General features: G+C 46.1%; 1 protein-coding gene across 3 annotated transcripts in view; it reads left to right on the top strand.

The window, feature by feature from the left end:
• The window catches only part of ROBO3 (roundabout guidance receptor 3), a 403,271-nt gene that overhangs the window by 300,105 nt on the left and 82,930 nt on the right, over nt 1-20,236 (top strand). For all 3 annotated transcript variants that reach the window (XM_073657372.1, XM_073657370.1, XM_073657373.1), the window contains exon 2: nt 11,858-12,184. In XM_073657372.1, coding sequence (XP_073513473.1) covers nt 11,858-12,184 — 327 coding nt within the window. The remainder of the gene's footprint in view (nt 1-11,857; nt 12,185-20,236) is intronic.

Here is a 20,236-nt window from a genome sequence, read left to right as displayed (position 1 = left end):
TTAGCAGGGTCTGTGGAGTTAGGGGGACGCCTTGGAGGCTGGAATCACGGATGTGGGGTTTAGAGCCAGGAATCCTTTCCTTTCTGCCTTCCATTCCTTCTGCTTTGTGCAGATCTCTTCTTACACATTAGTGTTTTCCTCTGATCAGACGATAGATTTATTATTATCTTGACCCATTGATTTGCTGTGATAGGAGATGTAATAAGATGCAGATCGGGGGTCTCCAAATATTTTATCAGTTTTATATCTTTGTCCAAGTGCAATTCTGCACTATTATAAATTAGGACACTGTCCCTTTTAAGCATGATCCCTTTTTTTTCATCCCCGTTGTCCATGATGCCGGCCACCCGTGGCACGCTGCTCTGTGATGGCACTCGCCTTCTTAGGTGTATAATCCTTAAATATGGTTGAATAAAGTCATCTCGGGGGCTGAAGCCGCCGAGGAGCTTTACGCTTTGTGTGATTACAGCCGCGGGCGTGCTGCTACCTGGCGGGAAGGCCTTGAAAATATTATTTTTATTAACAAGATTATTCCCAAATTTCAGGTGATTAACTGCAGTGATACTGGATGGAGGGGGGATTATCCGGACCCTGCCGCGGGCTCATGTTTTATTTATATATTTATTTCCTCCATAGACGGGCGGATTAGTGGGGGGACTCAATTAGGCCTGATGCCTTTTGCTGCTGTTAAGTCAGGCAGGTATCCCCTCACAATCCTCTTTTGTCTAATTGGCCTTCATAATTTACATCTTTGTGTGAATTCCACCCTGGGGTCTAAACTCAACAATTTCCCTCCTGCCATGCAAATAAGTCTTCTCCTCCAGCTCAGCTCAATCGACCTGAACAACAAAGCACCCGGCCTCATTAGCTAACAGGTCCCTGTATCCCCTCTGAAAGAATGTACAATATCGGGGGTAGTGCTGCCCTGATTATAGGTGGACTAGGAGTAACATTACCCTAAAGTGTCAGATAAGGAACATATCCAAAGTGTGCTATGTCCTGTAATGCTGTATACTCCTAATGGTTCAATAAGGTCTCCTGCCCCCCTAAACCATAATATAATATACATCCTATGTAAAAGAATGTAACCACTATAATACTGCCCCCTATGTACAAGAATATAACTACTATAATACTGCTCCTATGTACAAGAATATAACTACTATAATACTGCCCCTATGTGCAAGAATATAACTACTATAATACTGCCCCCTATATATAGGAATATAAGTACTATAATACTGCCCCCTATGTACAAGAATATAACTACTATAATACTGCCCCCTATGTACAAGAATATAACTACTATAATACTGCTCCCTATATATAGGAATATAAGTACTATAATACTGCCCCCTATGCACAAGAATGTAGCTACTATAATACTGCCCCCTATGTATAAGAATATAACTACTATAATAATGCTCCTATGTACAAGAATACAACTACTATAATACTGCCCCCTATGTACAAGAATATAACTACTATAATACTGTCCCTATGTACAAGAATATAACCACTATAATACTGCCCCCTATGCACAAGAATATAACTACTATAATACTGCTCCCTATGTACAAGAATATAACTACTATAATACTGCCCCCTATGTACAGGAATATAACTACTATAATACTGCCCCTATGTACAAGAATATAACTACTATAATACTGCCCCTATGTACAAGAATATGACTACTATAATACTGCCCCCTATGTACAAGAATATAACTACTATAATACTGCCCCCTATGTACAAGAATATAACTACTATAATACTGCCCCCTATGTACAAGAATATGACTACTATAATACTGCCCCCTATGTACAAGAATATAACTACTATAATACTGCTCCTATGTACAAGAATATAACTACTATAATACTGCTCCTATGTACAGGAATATAACTACTATAATACTGCCCCCTATGCACAAGAATATAACTACTATAATACTGCCCCCTATGCACAAGAATATAACTACTATAATACTGCTTCTATGTACAAGAATATAACTACTATAATACTGCTCCTATGTACAAGAATATAACTACTATAATACTGCCCCTATGTACAAGAATATAACTACTATAATACTGCTCCTATGTACAAGAATATAACTACTATAATACTGCTCCTATGTACAGGAATATAACTACTATAATACTGCTCCTATGTACAAGAATATAACTACTATAATACTGCTTCTATGTACAAGAATATAACTACTATAATACTGCTCCTATGTACAAGAATATAACTACTATAATACTCCTTCTATGTACAAGAATATAACTAGTATAATACTGCCCCCTATCTACAAGAATATAACTACTATAATACTGCCCCTATGTACAGGAATATACAGTGGGGAAAAAGTATTTAGTCAGCCCCCAATTGTGCAAGTTCTCACACTTATAAAGATGAGGTCGGCCTGTAATTGACGTCGTAGGTCGACCTCGACTATGAGAGACAAAATGAGAAAACAAATCCTGAAAATCACATTCTCTGATTTGGAAAGAATTTTTTTTCAAATTTTGGTGGAAAATAAGTATTTTCGTCAGTTACAAACAAGCAAGATTTCTGGCTCTCACAGACCTGTAACTTCTTCTTTAAGAGGCTCCTCCGTCCTCCACTCATTACCTGTAGTACTGGCTCCTCTGTCCTCCACTCATTACCTGTAGTGCTGGCTCCTCTGTCCTCCACTCATTACCTGTAGTACTGGCTCCTCTGTCCTCCGCTCATTACTTGTAGTACCGGCTCCTCTGTCCTCCACTCATTACCTGTAGTACTGGCTCCTCTGTCCTCCACTCATTACCTGTAGTACTGGCTCCTCTGTCCTCCACTCATTACCTGTAGTACTGGCTCCTCTGTCCTCCACTCATTACCTGTAGTACTGGCTCCTCTGTCCTCCACTCATTACCTGTAGTACTGGCTCCTCCGTCCTCCACTCATTACCTGTAGTACTGGCTCCTCTGTCCTCCACTCATTACCTGTAGTGCTGGCTCCTCTGTCCTCCACTCATTACCTGTAGTACTGGCTCCTCTGTCCTCCACTCATTACCTGTAGTACTGGCTCCTCTGTCCTCCACTCATTACCTGTAGTATTGGCTTCTCTGTCCTCCACTCATTACCTGTAGTACTGGCTCCTCTGTCCTCCACTCATTACCTGTAGTACTGGCTCCTCTGTCCTCCACTCATTACCTGTAGTACTGGCTCCTCTGTCCTCCACTCATTACCTGTAGTACTGGCTCCTCTGTCCTCCACTCATTACCTGTAGTATTGGCTTCTCTGTCCCCCACTCATTACCTGTAGCACTGGCTCCTCCCTCCTCCACTCATTACCTGTAGCACTGGCTCCTCCCTCCTCCACTCATTACCTGTAGTACTGGCTCCTCTGTCCTCCACTCATTACCTGTAGTACTGGCTCCTCTGTCCTCCACTCATTACCTGTAGTACTGGCTCCTCTGTCCTCCACTCATTACCTGTAGCACTGGCTCCTCCCTCCTCCACTCGTTACCTGTAGTACTGGCTCCTCTGTCCTCCACTCATTACCTGTAGTACTGGCTCCTCTGTCCTCCACTCATTACCTGTAGTACTGGCTCCTCTGTCCTCCACTCATTACCTGTAGCACTGGCTCCTCTGTCCTCCACTCATTACCTGTAGCACTGGCTCCTCTGTCCTCCACTCATTACCTGTAGTACTGGCTCCTCCCTCCTCCACTCATTACCTGTAGTACTGGCTCCTCTGTCCTCCACTCATTACCTGTAGCACTGGCTCCTCCCTCCTCCACTCGTTACCTGTAGTACTGGCTCCTCTGTCCTCCACTCATTACCTGTAGCACTGGCTCCTCTGTCCTCCACTCATTACCTGTAGTACTGGCTCCTCTGTCCTTCACTCATTACCTGTAGTACTGGCTCCTCTGTCCTCCACTCATTACCTGTAGTACTGGCTCCTCTGTCCTCCACTCATTACCTGTAGTACTGGCTCCTCTGTCCTCCACTCATTACCTGTAGTACTGGCTCCTCTGTCCTCCACTCATTACCTGTAGTACTGGCTCCTCTGTCCTCCACTCATTACCTGTAGTACTGGCTCCTCTGTCCTCCACTCATTACCTGTAGTACTGGCTCCTCTGTCCTCCACTCATTACCTGTAGTACTGGCTCTTCTGTCCTCCACTCATTACCTGTAGTACTGGCTCCTCTGTCCTCCACTCATTACCTTTAGTACTGGCTCTTCTGTCCTCCACTCATTACCTGTAGTACTGGCTCCTCTGTCCTCCACTCATTACCTGTAGTACTGGCTCCTCTGTCCTCCACTCATTACCTGTAGTGCTGGCTCCTCTGTCCTCCACTCATTACCTGTAGTACTGGCTCCTCTGTCCTCCACTCATTACCTGTAGTGCTGGCTCCTCTGTCCTCCACTCATTACCTGTAGTGCTGGCTCCTCTGTCCTCCACTCATTACCTGTAGTGCTGGCTCCTCTGTCCTCCACTCATTACCTGTAGTACTGGCTCCTCTGTCCTCCACTCATTACCTGTAGTACTGGCTCCTCTGTCCTCCACTCATTACCTGTAGTGCTGTCTCCTCTGTCCTCCACTCATTACCTGTAGTACTGGCTCCTCTGTCCTCCACTCATTACCTGTAGTACTGGCTCCTCTGTCCTCCACTCATTACCTGTAGTGCTGGCTCCTCTGTCCTCCACTCATTACCTGTAGTGCTGGCTCCTCTGTCCTCCACTCATTACCTGTAGTACTGGCTCCTCTGTCCTCCACTCATTACCTGTAGTACTGGCTCCTGTTTGAACTTGTTATCAGTATAAAAGACACCTGTCCACAACCTCAAACAGTCACACTCCAAACTCCACTATGGTGAAGACCAAAGAGCTGTCGAAGGACACCAGAAACAAAACTGTAGCCCTGCACCAGGCTGGGAAGACTGAATCTGCAATAGGCAAGCAGCTTGGTGTGAAGAAATCAATCGTGGGAGCAATAATTAGAAAATAGAAGACCTACAAGACCACTGATAATCTCCCTCGATCTGGGGCTCCACACAAGATCTCACCCCGTGGGGTCAAAATGATCTCAAGAACGGTGAGCCAAAATCCCAGAACCACACGGGGGGACTTAGTGAATGACCTGCAGAGAGCTTTTTCCCCACTGTGTTTTCATTTATGCATACTTGAAATTACCTTAAGTGTAAAACTGAAGAAGGTCATAGAGACCGAAACGTCGATGAATTGTATATACACGATACTGTAATTACCAATAAATACCTGCAGATGAGTGCCGGATTCTATTGGATTTCTGTAGTGAATGGAGTGGGATCCTATCCGTGTTGCATATTGAGGAGTGCCGTTCTTCCCTCTGGTTTGTACCTGGCCCCTGGCCCTGGTCGTTGGTCTCCCGCTGCTCGGCTTTGCTCCTTCTATCCCGGATATTACGGAATTATCGCAGCCAGTGTGTGTCAGGCCGCGGCTCTAGTGATAGAATTGCTTTGTATCAGACGCGTGGGGATTGTTAATGCTACAAATTCAGTGTAAATTTTCTGCCTTTTAGAGAAGAGGTAATGTATTCTGCTCAGTCTCCTCCAGAAAACCAAGCTGCAAAATGTAATTGAAAAGGCAGATTGCCCCCCGCTTGAATAGACTTAGTAAGTGTTCTGAGACTCGGTGCCTCAGTAACCACGTCCACCTCATTAAACTGACCGGCGAGGGGACATTAATACAACAAATGGTAGCACAGGAAAGCTGCGCCGAGATGGAGAGGTAATTACTGGAACAGGGGGTCCCCGAAATTATTAACAAGGCTGGGCCATTTCATCTTCATGCATGTGTTGATCTATAGTAAATGTGTCATATATGAAAATGTTGTTACATTGCTTCTAACATTAAAAAAAACACCTGTTCTTCAAATAGGGATCACTGATCCCAATGTTGACTCCAGAAGAACCTTTAATGGTGTCATTTCTGCCCCCTCCATTCCCGTAGCTGGACCGTGTGGTGTATCACCATCGTGCCACTTAGTCGCCATTGCCAGTGATTCCGGTTTGCATTGTGTCCGATCAGGATACATCATTGATTCTGTCTGCGTCCATTTTTAAAATTGCCGAGTTCCTATTACAAGTTTCATTTCCATCCCAATGTCCATCAGTATTTGCTCAGAGAAACGATTAAACACTTACCCCCCCCCCCCGTCGTGACGGCCGAGGAGACACCTTCCTATAATATCTGTCCATGTAACTCTGACGCAGTGTTATTTTTCACCCGCCACTCTGTGACACGCATTACACGGCGCAGGAGCACGGATCACTCTGCGCTGACCTAATGATAAAATGATCTGTGTGTGACATTAATTACAGTATGAAGCGTGTCGGGGGTTATCGTGAAGAATGTGTTCCTCTTAATTGCATTTCACATCTAGTTTATATGTTTTCTTCGCTGCTGTGCACAGAGCGGGAAAATATGCTCCGTACGACGCGCGTTTCGCTGCTCTGCAAAATTCTTCTATTTCCCAGGACATTTTTGAAAGAGTTATGTGCGAAAACCCAAAGCGTTTTGTTACTTTTTCTAAGTTTTCTGACAGTTTCCATTTCATAACATTCAGTTTGGCTACTTTCTTCTACAATTGGCGCTTCATATCCTGACCCTCTCCAAGATCTCTGCTAGACAGCAGTGAATAAAAATAGTCATTGGCCCTGATTCATTATTGCATTTGCTCCTGTTTTTTTGTCAAATTGTTAGTGTTTTGCCCAGTGGTCTGATGGGCCCCAGTGCATAATTTGGACCTGGGCCCCCACCTGTATGTTGGTCAGGGCCCTTGTAGCGTTCTAGATCCTATAAAGACATGTGTTTTTGACCCCAAGTAATATTGTCCCCCGTCCGGTCTCAGTCCTGGAATAATCTCCCCCATCCTTGGTTCCTGCATCCGCTGTGAGCCACAGACTGATAGATTCTCTTGCACTGATGCATTGTAGCAAATGTCAGGATGATAAATAATAATAATCTTTTTATTTATATAGCGCCAACATATTACGCAGCACTTTACAATTAAGACAATTTACAGACCTTATGGGCACTGTCCCCATCGGGGCTCACAATCTACATTCCCTATCAGTCTTTGGAGTGTGGGAGGAAACCGGAGAAACCAAAAGAAACCCACGCAAACACAGGGAGAACATACAAACTCCTTGCAGATGTTGTCCTTGGTGGGATTTGAACCCAGGAACCCAGCGCTGCAAGGCTGCAGTGCTAACCACTGAGCCACTGTGCAATGCTAACCACTGAGCCACTGTGCAATGCTAACCACTGAGCCACTGTGCAATGCTAACCACTGAGCCTGAGAGTTGGGACTTTGCAGAGGGGTTTGGGGTTTCACTTTGCACTCCTGCAGACAGCGGTCATGCTGCAGCCGGTTGTCTAACAGCCAGACGCAGGGCAGAGGGACAGGGCAGACTGGATAGACAACTGTAGTATGAAGCTGAGTGTAGTATTCATTTTCTTTGGGATAGAATTAAAATCTGATTCCATGTTACCTATATAAATCGTCACTGGTGCCAGTATTATGCCCCCTTTATCTGTGCGCATTCCCCCTTTAAGCGCATACTCCAGTGATACATTGTTATTCTCATACAGTATAATGGACAGGTCCTAGTTGTGGGATTGGAGCATTGATCGCAGCTTCTGGAAGCAGATGGGGCTGTGTGAGTTGCAGGGGGCTTCTTGTGTACAGGGCCGTGGGGGGCTGCTGTTATTAGGTTACACATGGACAGCTGAGGGGCTGCAGCCGGCGCACTGCTGTGAGGAGTCACTGCAAATATGTCAGGTTAAATGCTCTTTTAGATTCATGGCTTTCAATGACCCTGTGCCCGAGTTCACCCTTTATAGAAATGAGTGGGATATGAAAGTGACCATTATACAAGAGGTTGCCTCATCTCCCCCCTGCCCGCTGCGAGACCCCCAAGATGATACTCTGGCAGATCCGGTGCCTATTGTGTCCTCTCCATCTCCACAGGACACGGCGGGTTTCCAGTTACCTTTTAGGTTTGTGCTTAAAAGGCGCTGACCAAAGTTCATGATGGGGAATGTAGTCCTGTGAGGACTGGATTAGATACAGCAGCTAAGCACACAGTATCACACAGGATAGGATTAGATACACAGCTCAGCAGACAGTATCACACAGGATAGGATTAGATACACAGCTCAGCAGACAGTATCACACAGGATAGGATTAGATACACGGCTCAGCAGACAGTATCACACAGGATAGGATTAGATACACGGCTCTGCAGACAGTATCACACAGGATAGGATTAGATACACGGCTCAGTAGACAGTATCACACAGGATAGGATTAGATACACGGCTCAGCAGACAGTATCACACAGGAGAGGATTAGATACACGGCTCTGCAGACAGTATCACACAGGATAGGATTAGATACACGGCTCAGCAGACAGTATCACACAGGATAGGATTAGATACACGGCTCAGCAGACAGTATCACACAGGATAGGATTAGATACACGGCTCAGCAGACAGTATCACACAGGAGAGGATTAGATACACGGCTCAGCAGACAGTATCACACAGGATAGGATTAGATACACGGCTCAGCAGACAGTATCACACAGGATAGGATTAGATACACGGCTCAGCAGACAGTATCACACAGGAGAGGATTAGATACACGGCTCAGCAGGCAGTATCACACAGGAGAGGATTAGATACACGGCTCAGCAGACAGTATCACACAGGATAGGATTAGATACACGGCTCAGCAGACAGTATCTCACAGGAGAGGATTAGATACACGGCTCAGCAGACAGTATCACACAGGATAGGATTAGATACACAGCTCAGCAGACAGTATCACACAGGATAGGATTAGATACACGGCTCAGCAGACAGTATCACACAGGAGAGGATTAGATACACGGCTCAGCAGACAGTATCACACAGGATAGGATTAGATACACGGCTCAGCAGACAGTATCTCACAGGAGAGGATTAGATACACGGCTCAGCAGACAGTATCACACAGGATAAGATTAGATACACAGCTCAGTAGACAGTATCACACAGGATAAGATTAGATACACAGCTCAGTAGACAGTATCACACAGGATAAGATTAGATACACGGCTCAGCAGGCAGTATCACACAGGATAGGATTAGATACACGGCTCAGCAGGCAGTATCACACAGGAGAGGATTAGATACACGGCTCAGCAGGCAGTATCACACAGGAGAGGATTAGATACACGGCTCTGCAGACAGTATCACACAGGAGAGGATTAGATACACGGCTCAGCAGGCAGTATCACACAGGATAGGATTAGATACACGGCTCAGCAGACAGTATCACACAGGAGAGGATTAGATACACGGCTCAGCAGACAGTATCACACAGGAGAGGATTAGATACACAGCTCAGCAGGCAGTATCACACAGGAGAGGATTAGATACACGGCTCTGCAGACAGTATCACACAGGAGAGGATTAGATACACGGCTCAGCAGGCAGTATCACACAGGATAGGATTAGATACACGGCTCAGCAGGCAGTATCACACAGGATAGGATTAGATACACGGCTCAGCAGACAGTATCACACAGGAGAGGATTAGATACACGGCTCAGCAGACAGTATCACTAATGGTAGAATTAGATACACAGCTCAGTAGACAGTATCACACAGGATAAGATTAGATACACAGCTCAGTAGACAGTATCACACAGGATAAGATTAGATACACAGCTCAGCAGACAGTATCACACAGGATAAGATTAGATACACAGCTCAGCAGACAGTATCACACAGGATAGGATTAGATACACAGCTCAGCAGACAGTATCACACAGGATAGGATTAGATGCACAGCTCAGTAGACAGTATCACACAGGATAGGATTAGATACACGGCTCAGCAGACAGTATCACACAGGATGGGATTAGATACACAGCTCAGCAGACAGTATCACACAGGATAGGATTAGATATGCGGCTCAGCAGACGGTATCACACATGGTAGGCTTGGATACATTATTGATTGCCAGAGCTTACAGTCAGTCTACTATGGCTGCACATTCAGGAGATTTCTGCAATATTCCGGAATGATAACCGATCCCGCGTTCCTATATGGATCAGTAGTAGATCTAGTTTTTATTGTAATCCAATGCATTAAATAGTAATTAACATGTCGGTCAGCCAGACCTTCATCAGACTCATGCGGATACTTTAGAAGCCGGTATGCGAGTAGTGTGCACAACTAGGAAACGCCAATCTGCCAGAAATGTTACTCCAGATACTACAGTTTCTTATCCTGTTTGACTGACGGCTCCTTTGCCTGATATCACACAGCATAGAGGCTGTCAGTCAGGAGGAGGCGGCTCTGGGCGGAGAATAGAGCTGGAGCGACAGAGGCTTCAGATCAGTCAGGAGGAGGCGGCGCTGGGCAAGGAATAGAGCTGGAGCGACAGAGGCTTCAGATCAGTCAGGATGAGGCGGCGCTAGGCGGAGAATAGAGCTGGAGCGACAGGCTTCAGATCAGTCAGGAGGAGGCGGCGCTGGGCAAGGAATAGAGCTGGAGCGACAGAGGCTTCAGATCAGTCAGGATGAGGCGGCGCTGGGCAAGGAATAGAGCTGGAGTGACAGGCTTCAGATCAGTCAGGATGAGGCGGCGCTGGGCAAGGAATAGAGCTAGAGCGACAGAGGCTTCAGATCAGTCAGGAGGAGGCGGCGCTGGGCAAGGAATAGAGCTGGAGTGACAGAGGCTTCAGATCAGTCAGGATGAGGCGGCGCTGGGCAAGGAATAGAGCTGGAGCGACAGAGGCTTCAGATCAGTCAGGAGGAGGCAGCGCTGGGCAAGGAATAGAACTGGAGCGACAGAGGCTTCAGATCAGTCAGGATGAGGTGGCGCTGGGCAAGGAATAGAGCTGGAGCGACAGAGGCTTCAGATCAGTCAGGAGGAGGCGGCGCTGGGCAAGGAATAGAGCTGGAGTGACAGAGGCTTGAGATCAGTCAGGATGAGGCGGTGCTGGGTGGAGGATAGAGCTGGAGTGACAGAGGCTTCAGATCAGTCAGGATGAGGCGGCGCTGGGCAAGGAATAGAGCTGGAGCGACAGAGGCTTCAGATCTACCATAGCACTTCAGCCTCATTTGTATATCAGTTCAGATGCTGATCTCTCAGTAACGGAGGAGCGGACCGGCCATGGAAAGGTCTTGCTGGACTCGTCTTTGTAAGAGCGACACGACGCGCTGATATAAATCGTTTGGGGAGTGAAATCCTGCTGACGGGTTTTCATCAGCACACAATTCTCCCTTCTGATAGTTTGTTATATTGTGTCAGTGCAGTCATCTGTCAGTCTGCAGTCCTGACTGCTCGTGTTCTCCAGATCAGGTTCCTTGAATCCAGATTCTCGGGGTCCTCCAGGAAACGGAAATGAAAAGAGCCGTCTCATATTCAGCAGGGATTCCCTGTAGTAAGTCCTGTGGGAACCATCAGTTATCGGAGAAGTATCACTTGTATGTGTCTGTCAGGTTCTTAATGTTTCCTTCACTGACCGCCAGCGGAGATGGGGGGAGATGATGAGACGTTGCACAGCTTTCCATTGCACAATGGTGGAGCTTTCCTTACTTGTGATCTTGGCGCGCGACGTGCTGGCGACATGTGGGTCTGATCAGCGCCGCTCGCTCAGCGCAGCTTTTAATTATAGGGTCTATTGAAAAACTGTAAAGTTGACATTTGCAGATCAGCATCACAGTATCACACATGGCAAGCTTAGATACACTGCTATGTGGGCTTATTATGGGATGTCTGGTATTATGGGCTGTTTCTGATAGTTTTGATCTTCCTGTTTCAGGATCCCGGCCTCGTCTGGAGGATTTCCCCCCCAGGATTGTGGAGCACCCGTCAGATCACATTGTCTCGAAAGGGGAACCTGCTACGCTAAACTGTAAGGCAGAGGGCCGCCCGACACCCATTATTGAGTGGTACAAAGATGGCGAGCGCGTGGAGACGGACAAGGACGACCCTCGGTCCCACCGCATGTTGCTGCCCAGCGGCTCCCTGTTTTTCCTGCGTATTGTACATGGACGGCGGAGTAAACCTGATGAAGGGATTTATATCTGTGTGGCCCGGAACTACCTCGGAGAATCAGTGAGCCGAAACGCGTCTCTGGAGGTGGCACGTAAGTGGGATGTGGCCGCGGGGTCTGTGGTAGAATCTCAGTCACCAAGTAAGGCGTAGGTACAGTCAGTATGGAGAAGACCACCTGTACCAGATGTATTAGAGGGACTACCAGTGATGTGCTTTTCTTACTGTCCATCCATGCAGTTAATACACTTATTAAAGGGCTATTTTCACCCAAATATAAGGTGGCTATGCTATAATTTATGGAGCGTGCAGCGTCCCTTTAAGGTCTATTGGTTTAATATACAGTACATGAATAGAGCAAACGTTGGGTAAAATAATATTCTCATGGGTCATATCCAGACTGGATACATTTGGAGTACTCCGGGGGTCCGATGTGCAGTGTACAGAATATCCTCCCCCGGGACCACCTCGATAAACTGGCAAATGTCAACCGAGGTTCATTGTGATAAATCTGGGGCCATACATTGTGGCGTGTGTTGTCCGTGCCCAGAATGGCCACTATCGGACGGCTCCACTATGGAGGAGGATAATAACACAAAACTCTAGCACTCAGTGCCAGTCTGCTGCCTCAAAGCCTTGTATTGGGAAGAGCCTGGTGCAGTGCTTGTGTTCCCCCTGTAGACCTCTCCGGTGTCACCACATCTTGGGCTTTGGCACCAGTCCTTAGATAAGGTATCGGAGAGAAGTACAAGAAAGGCACCGACTTCATACAAGGTGATAAGACAGTATGTGTCCTCTTGAAGGCGAGGGGGTGATGGCTTCTTATAATAACCCATGTGATAAAGGGGAACCCCGGCTCACAATCATTGCCGCTCCTTCTGGATAATAGCCGAAAGTGCAGAGAGATGTAAGAAAGGGTCAGACGACCTTCCTGTAAAACACAATACACAGGGAGCGTGATAAATGTATGATTGTGGGGTCCGGCTGCTGAGACCCCCCCCACCGAGGGTGGTCGCCTTGACCTGGATGTCACTGTGCGCGGTCGTAGACGCACAGTGGGGAAAGCTCCATGATGGATTCCACTATAGTAGTGAGGTGAACACTTGTTCCATTCCGGTTACTATGGTTACCTCACAATAGTTCCAAGCTTTTAAATGTGGTTGTCAGACAGAACTTCCATAGTAACCAATCTGAACAAGCTCTAAACTGGGGTCAATAAGGCAGAACGTTTCGGGCCAGGCTTCCTTTTATCCCCTTTTAGATTTTTTTTTCATGGTGGAGAATCCCTTTAAGTGAAATGCATACACTGTAAAACAGAAATCCTGAGCCGATCTCTGGCTCCAGGCTCTCTCGGCCTTGTGTATAACTGGCAGGTTAAGCTGCGACTTGTAGTTCTGCAGCATCTTTCGACACATGAGCTGTAGAGGGTATAGTATCTGTAATATTCTCATCCCTGTGAGCGGCCATTGTGGTCAGGGGAGCTTTATTGATCGCTCTGCGGTGGCGTCTGGCTGACGGCTTCGGGATGATGAGTATCGGAGCCTCTCAATCCTCTCCCTGAAGAAGAGTGAAGCTCCGGAGATCCGCTCCACACTTCCCCCCCCGAGGACCTCATTTATATTGGCTGAGCTTGGCCGGGGTTAAATGAGAAATTTTATATCACATAAATCAGATCAGGAACAAAATGTCTGAAATCGCCGGGAGATGGGTAAATGTTTATTAGATGGAGACGGGAGGAAGAATCCGAGAAAAAAAAAGGCCGACAGGACGGGAGGAGCTGAGTGATAGATCCACCGATCGTCTCACCGGCAAAACGCGGAAAAGTCACAATTGTCAAATAGCGAATTAGACAAAAGTCATTATAATAAATGGCGAAAGATTCGTTCTCAGCCCAGAGGACATGAGATATCGCTGGTCAGCCATCGTTAGCGATCAGGTGATAATAGAACTTAGGAAATGGCGTATTAATGGCGTAAAATCCGAAATATCCGCCCGTCTGTGCAGCGTATCCTCTAATGACCCTCTTCCTCCTAGAGTTTACCTGTCAGATTATCTGTCTGCGGATCTCAACAGACCAGGAGCTGCAATCCATCAGCTGGGGCGGAGGTCACAGGTCGCCATTGTCGCCGGGGGTCCGTCCCTGTGGGGGTCTGTCCCTGTGCAGCGTCTGACCTCTCCCCGGCTGAGTGACGCGAACAATTGGATTTTTATTGTCTTAAGATAATAACAGAGAAGCATCTCCCGGGTTATATCTGTAGGACGGAGGATTCTGGGGGTCATAGGTATCACTAATGGGCCTTGACGGGCGATGGATGTGCACGATATACTGCGCGTCGCCCTCTTCTCTCCCTGCGGTTATAACGTCAAATGGTCCAAGACCTAAAAATCATAATCAGCGGCACAAAAAGGAAGAACTGTGTATAATAGTGTCATCATGCAACCTGCCCTGCTGCAACTGCTTACTGTATGTGCATAGGTTATATGTTAGCAGTGGTGTTACATAGGACTGCAGGTGACATCTACTACATGATCTGTACACTGAGAGTTATCACTGTGTTATCTGTGGTGTTACATAGGACTGCAGGTGACATCTACTACATTATCTGTACTCAGAGAGTTATCACTGTGTTATCTGTGGTGTTACATAGGACTGCAGGTGACATCTACTACATTATCTGTACTCAGAGAGATATCACTGTGTTATCTGTGGTGTTACATAGGACTGCAGGTGACATCTACTACATTATCTGTACTCAGAGAGTTATCACTGTGTTATCTGTGGTGTTACATAGGACTGCAGGTGACATCTACTACATGATCTGTACACTGAGAGTTATCACTGTGATATCTGTGGTGATATTACCTGCAGTCCTATGTAACATGACCGATAAACACAGTTATAACTCTCTGACTACAGATAATGTAGTAGATGTCACCTGCAGTCCTATGTAACATCACAGATTACACAGTATCTGTACTCAGAGAGTTATCACTGTGTTTTCTGTGGTGTTACATAGGACTGCAGGTGACATCTCCTACGTTAGGCCATAATTACACCCTTTCGGGCTCAGCGGCGCTCAGTGTGTGTTTGGAGATCTTCCGTTCAGCTCTGCTACATCTGTATCTCTGCCGTCACCTCTGCAGACGCCTCCGTTCTTTCTCTGCCCTGGCTCTGTGTTGCTGCGGATGATGGTGGTGGTGGTGGTGGTAATGGCGCTGTGCCTTCTCATGATTTACTTCTCGCTCTGCGTTTACGGCCACGATAAAACCCTCCATTCTGCAGCTAATTGTGTTTACCGTTGCTCTCCGCGCTCCATTGACTCCTCGCTCTATACAGAGAACCATTACTAGACGCAGCGTTGACTCAGCAAATCCGCCATAATGGCCGCCCATATCTACATCTATACAAAGACTGCGGCGGCGACTGCGCCATCACTGAGACGCCGCTTCTGGGAGGGCAGAAATCCGCTGATCAGGCCGCCAATGCTTTTATTGAATGACATAAAACGCGTCGGAGCGTGGAAGCCGCGATGGAGAACGCACTGCGACAATTCTAATTGTCTGCTTAGGAAATGGATCATGTCCAGTAAACGTGACTGCGGCGCCGGGCGGCCTCCAAGGTGGCGCAAACTCAGAAAAGGCTTCCTAAGAGCTGGACCTCGGCGGTGTCATCCCCCGTCACCTTTCCGGTCAGCGGGATTTATCTCTCCCCGTCGCAGCCATATTGTTCAGCAGCGAGGTCATCGCACCTCATACCTCCGCGATACGTGTAATGAGCCTAGACGGTGGATTACGTGGCCGCCACCTTGGAGGAAGCTCTTTAGAGGGCAGCCTCACATTTTAGTTGCGGAGGCCGCGCTCCACCGTCCGCTATTATAAATGGGAATTATTCATTGATTTTCTGTCACTTTTACTCCATTACGCAGACAAGAGACGTTCAAGCTGGAGCGGCACGAAGCCGGGGAGTCTACTAGACGGGGAGTAATGGCGGCTTCTCCAGTGAGCTCCAGTCGTGGCGGGGGGCTTGATTTTCCATTTTTCGGAGTATTTTTGGATGTGCTTAGCAGACATTATACAGATTTATTTTGGGGGTTCCAGATTCGTCACCGCGGATAATTAACGAACATCGCATCTTTCCCAAAGACCTGGACGTATTAATGAAGAATCATGGGGTTCAGAGACAGTTCTCAGAGCTCCTAATAGAGCGCTCTCCTTAGCCGTGTCATTAGAGGTGGGGGGAGACTTCGGACGCTCGGACCTCCCAGTGTTAAAGTGCTCTCATCTCAGCACGGAGAAATGGCAGAGTGATTTTAAATGAGGTCTTGTTCGTCGCAAATGTCTCTTTTATTTTTTTTTATTTTAATGACTAATGTCGTCTGTCTGCTTCTCGGTTCCTTCCATTCTCAGATCTCTTAATTTTTAAGATTTTTAATGTTCTTACATTTTTTGCTTTCTCCCTTCCTTTTCTTGCTTGGCTTTCTCTTTTATATTCTCACTAATATTCACCATCATTGGGTTTTTCTGTTTTTGTTTTTTTTGCTACTTTGACCATTTTTTTTGGATTTTTGCTTTTCTCTTTCTGCACAATTTATAAAAGAAGAAACCTTTTCAAATACCCCTATACTAGAGAAAAGCTGCAGAAAACGGAGTCTGGAGGACCCCACACTTCTGTGTGTTACACTGTAATATGCAGTATTGCATTCCCCCTCTGGGGGCAGTGCAGGGAAATCCTTACAAGACAACCAAACATAATTCAATACACAGAGTATTCCCAGAACTGAAAGTTCTACTTTACCCATAGGATAACTAGCTGATCTATGGGGGTCTCACCACTGGGGTCCCCAGCAATCCCAGGAATGGAGTGGTGTTCACTTGTTACAGTCATTGTCTATGGGACTGCTGACGAAAGCTGAGAACAGCGATCCATTATTTTTAGCAATCCCTTAGACAATGGAGCGGGCAGAGGCACCTTCCATTCTCGGGATTACTGGGGGTCCCAGTGATCAGACCCCAGTGATCAGTAAGTTATCCCCTATCTTATAGGCTCCAGTCACCCTATTGCTCTTCCTGGCAACAACCCCGGACCCTCACAGGAGCGTTGGGCTATGTGCACACGTTGAATATTTGGATGCAGAAATTTCTGCACCATTTCTACATCTCTTGGCAGGAAAAAACGCAGCGGATAATACACATGTTTTTGATGCGTTTTTCACCTGTGTTTTTGTTCCGCAATGATGGCTATTGGTAGCTTATAAAGCTAGTTGAAAAATAAGAAAGAAACTCTATATAAAGATATAGATAGATAGATAATAGCTAGATATATTATTTCACAGCCATGCATGTGGAGCTTATTGTACATCTATTAACCTAATAAATAAATAAATGAAAAAAACGATGTAGGATCCCCCACTTTTTGTAACCAGCCAAGGTAAAGCAGACAGCTGTGAGCTGATATTAAACCAGCCAAGGTAAAGCAGACAGCTGTGAGCTGATATTAAACCTGCCAAGGTAAAGCAGACAGCTGTGAGCTGATATTATCAGGCTGGGAAGGTCCCTGGTTATTATCAGGCTGGGAAGGTCCCTGGTTATTATCAGGCTGGGAAGGTCCCTGGTTATTATCAGGCTGGGAAGGTCCCTGGTTATTATCAGGCTGGGAAGGTCCCTGGTTATTATCAGGCTGGGAAGGTCCCTGGTTATTATCAGGCTGGGAAGGTCCCTGGTTATTATCAGGCTGGGAAGGTCCCTGGTTATTATCAGGCTGGGAAGGTCCCTTGTTATTGGGCCCTTCCCAGCTTAAAAATACCAGCCCGTAGCCGCCCCAGAAGTGATGCATCACATTAAATGCACCAATTCTGGCGCTTTGCCCGGCTCTTCCCGATTTGGCCTGGTGCGGTGGCAATCGGGGTAATGGTGCTTGGGGTTAATGTCAGCTGTGAATTGTCCAAAAACAGCTGCCGTCAAGCCCTGGTGTTAGTAATGGAGAGACACCCTCGTTACTAGCCCAGTACTACAAAAAAAAACATAAAAACACAGAAAAAAATACTTTAATAAAATAAACACTGCCCCACACGTTCCCTGGTTCACCATTTTATAAAAAAAAAAAATCCGACACAGGTCCGGCGTAGTCCAGTGAATCCAGCGTAGTCCAGTGAATGGAAAGCTGAAAAGAACATGCACACAAAACACAGAAATAAAACAGACACTTTCCCTTCTTCACCACTTTATTAAAAAAAAAAATGTTCCCACGCGGGTCTGACGTAGTCCACTGAATCTGGCGTGCAAATCCTATTGGGCCTTGTTCTGACACTCCATAGGCTTTGCAAACAGCCACTTCCGGGACCCGCGACTCTGAAGACCGGCGACGTCAGTAACTCAATGACGTCACCTCTGTTCAGAGTCGCCGGGTCTCGCACAGCGCAGTGTGACCCGGATGTGGCTGTTTGCAAATCTTTCAGAACGAGTCTCCATTGGCTTTGTACGTCGGATTCAGTGCACTACGTCGGACCCGCATGGGATTTTTTTTTTTTTAAAAGTGGTGAATGAGGGAATGTGTCTGGAAGTCTTTAATTCATTAAAGTATTTTGTGTGTGTGTGTGATGCCGCCGTACTGTGCTTGATGCTGAAGTCCACGAATGCAGATATTTTCTCCTAGACCCAGCAGATGATTTCACTTCTGTTCCTCATCCGTCCTATCTCTGGAGATAACTCTAAGCTGTGATTCTAGACCGTGTAAGAGACCTCAGCCACTGGAGATTTACATGTAATTAATCAGTATTTCCACTGGTGGGTGAAATTGATGCGCTATCCCTTTAAATTTGTATTCAGCCGGAAAGGAAGAGCAAAGATAAATTATCACTTTAAATTCATTGAGTTCTGCAAATCGCCTTATTTTCATTTTCGAGTCGCCGCCTGCGTCGATCGGTTATACAGCTGCGATTATAGAGAGCGGGGTTATCATTTATAGAGATAAATCTGGAGTTGGAGAGCGGGGTTATCATTTATAGGGATAGATCTGGAGTTAGAGAGCGGGATTATCATTTATAGGTATAGATCTGGAGTTAGAGAGTGGAGTTATCATTTATAGGTATAGATCTGGAGTTAGAGAGCGGGATTATCATTTATAGGGATAGATCTGGAGTTGGAGAGCGGGATTATCATTTATAGGTATAGATCTGGAGTTAGAGAGTGGAGTTATCATTTATAGGTATAGATCTGGAGTTAGAGAGCGGGATTATCATTTATAGGGATAGATCTGGAGTTGGAGAGCGGGGTTATCATTTATAGGGATAGATCTGGAGTTAGAGAGCGGGATTATCATTTATAGGTATAGATCTGAAGTTAGAGAGTGGGGTTATCATTTATAGGGATAGATCTGAAGTTAGAGAGTGGGGTTATCATTTATAGGGATAGATCTGAAGTTAGAGAGCGGGGTTATCATATCTAGGGATAGATCTGAAGTTAGAGAGCGGGGTTATCATTCATAGGGATAAATCTGGAGTTAGAGAGCGGAGTTATCATTTATAGGGATAGATCTGGAGTTAGAGAGTGGGGTTATGTATATTGATAGATATGGAGTTAGAGAGCGGGATTATCATTTATAGGGATAGATCTGGAGTTAGAGAGCGGGATTATCATTTATAGAGATAGATCTGGAGTTAGAGAGCGGGATTATCATTTATAGAGATAGATCTGGAGTTAGAGAGCGGGATTATCATTTATAGAGATAGATCTGGAGTTAGAGAGCGGGATTATCATTTATAGAGATAGATCTGAAGTTAGAGAGTGGGGTTATCATTTATAGGGATAGATCTGGAGTTAGAGAGCGGGATTATCATTTATAGGGATAGATCTGGAGTTAGAGAGCGGGATTATCATTTATAGAGATAGATCTGGAGTTAGAGAGCGGGATTATCATTTATAGGGATAGATCTGGAGTTAGAGAGCGGGATTATCATTTATAGGTATAGATCTGGAGTTGGAGAGCGGGGTTATCATTTATAGGGATAGATCTGGAGTTAGAGAGCGGGATTATCATTTATAGGTATAGATCTGAAGTTAGAGAGTGGGGTTATCATTTATAGGGATAGATCTGAAGTTAGAGAGTGGGGTTATCATTTATAGGGATAGATCTGGAGTTAGAGAGCGG

Source organism: Phyllobates terribilis, unplaced genomic scaffold (assembly GCF_046119375.1).
Source record: "Phyllobates terribilis strain yellow unplaced genomic scaffold, ASM4611937v1 Scaffold_12__6_contigs__length_324123572, whole genome shotgun sequence".
In the NCBI taxonomy this organism is placed as follows: domain Eukaryota; kingdom Metazoa; phylum Chordata; class Amphibia; order Anura; family Dendrobatidae; genus Phyllobates; species Phyllobates terribilis.
Note: the sequence above shows the minus strand (reverse complement) of the source record. Positions and strands in the feature narration are given on the sequence as shown.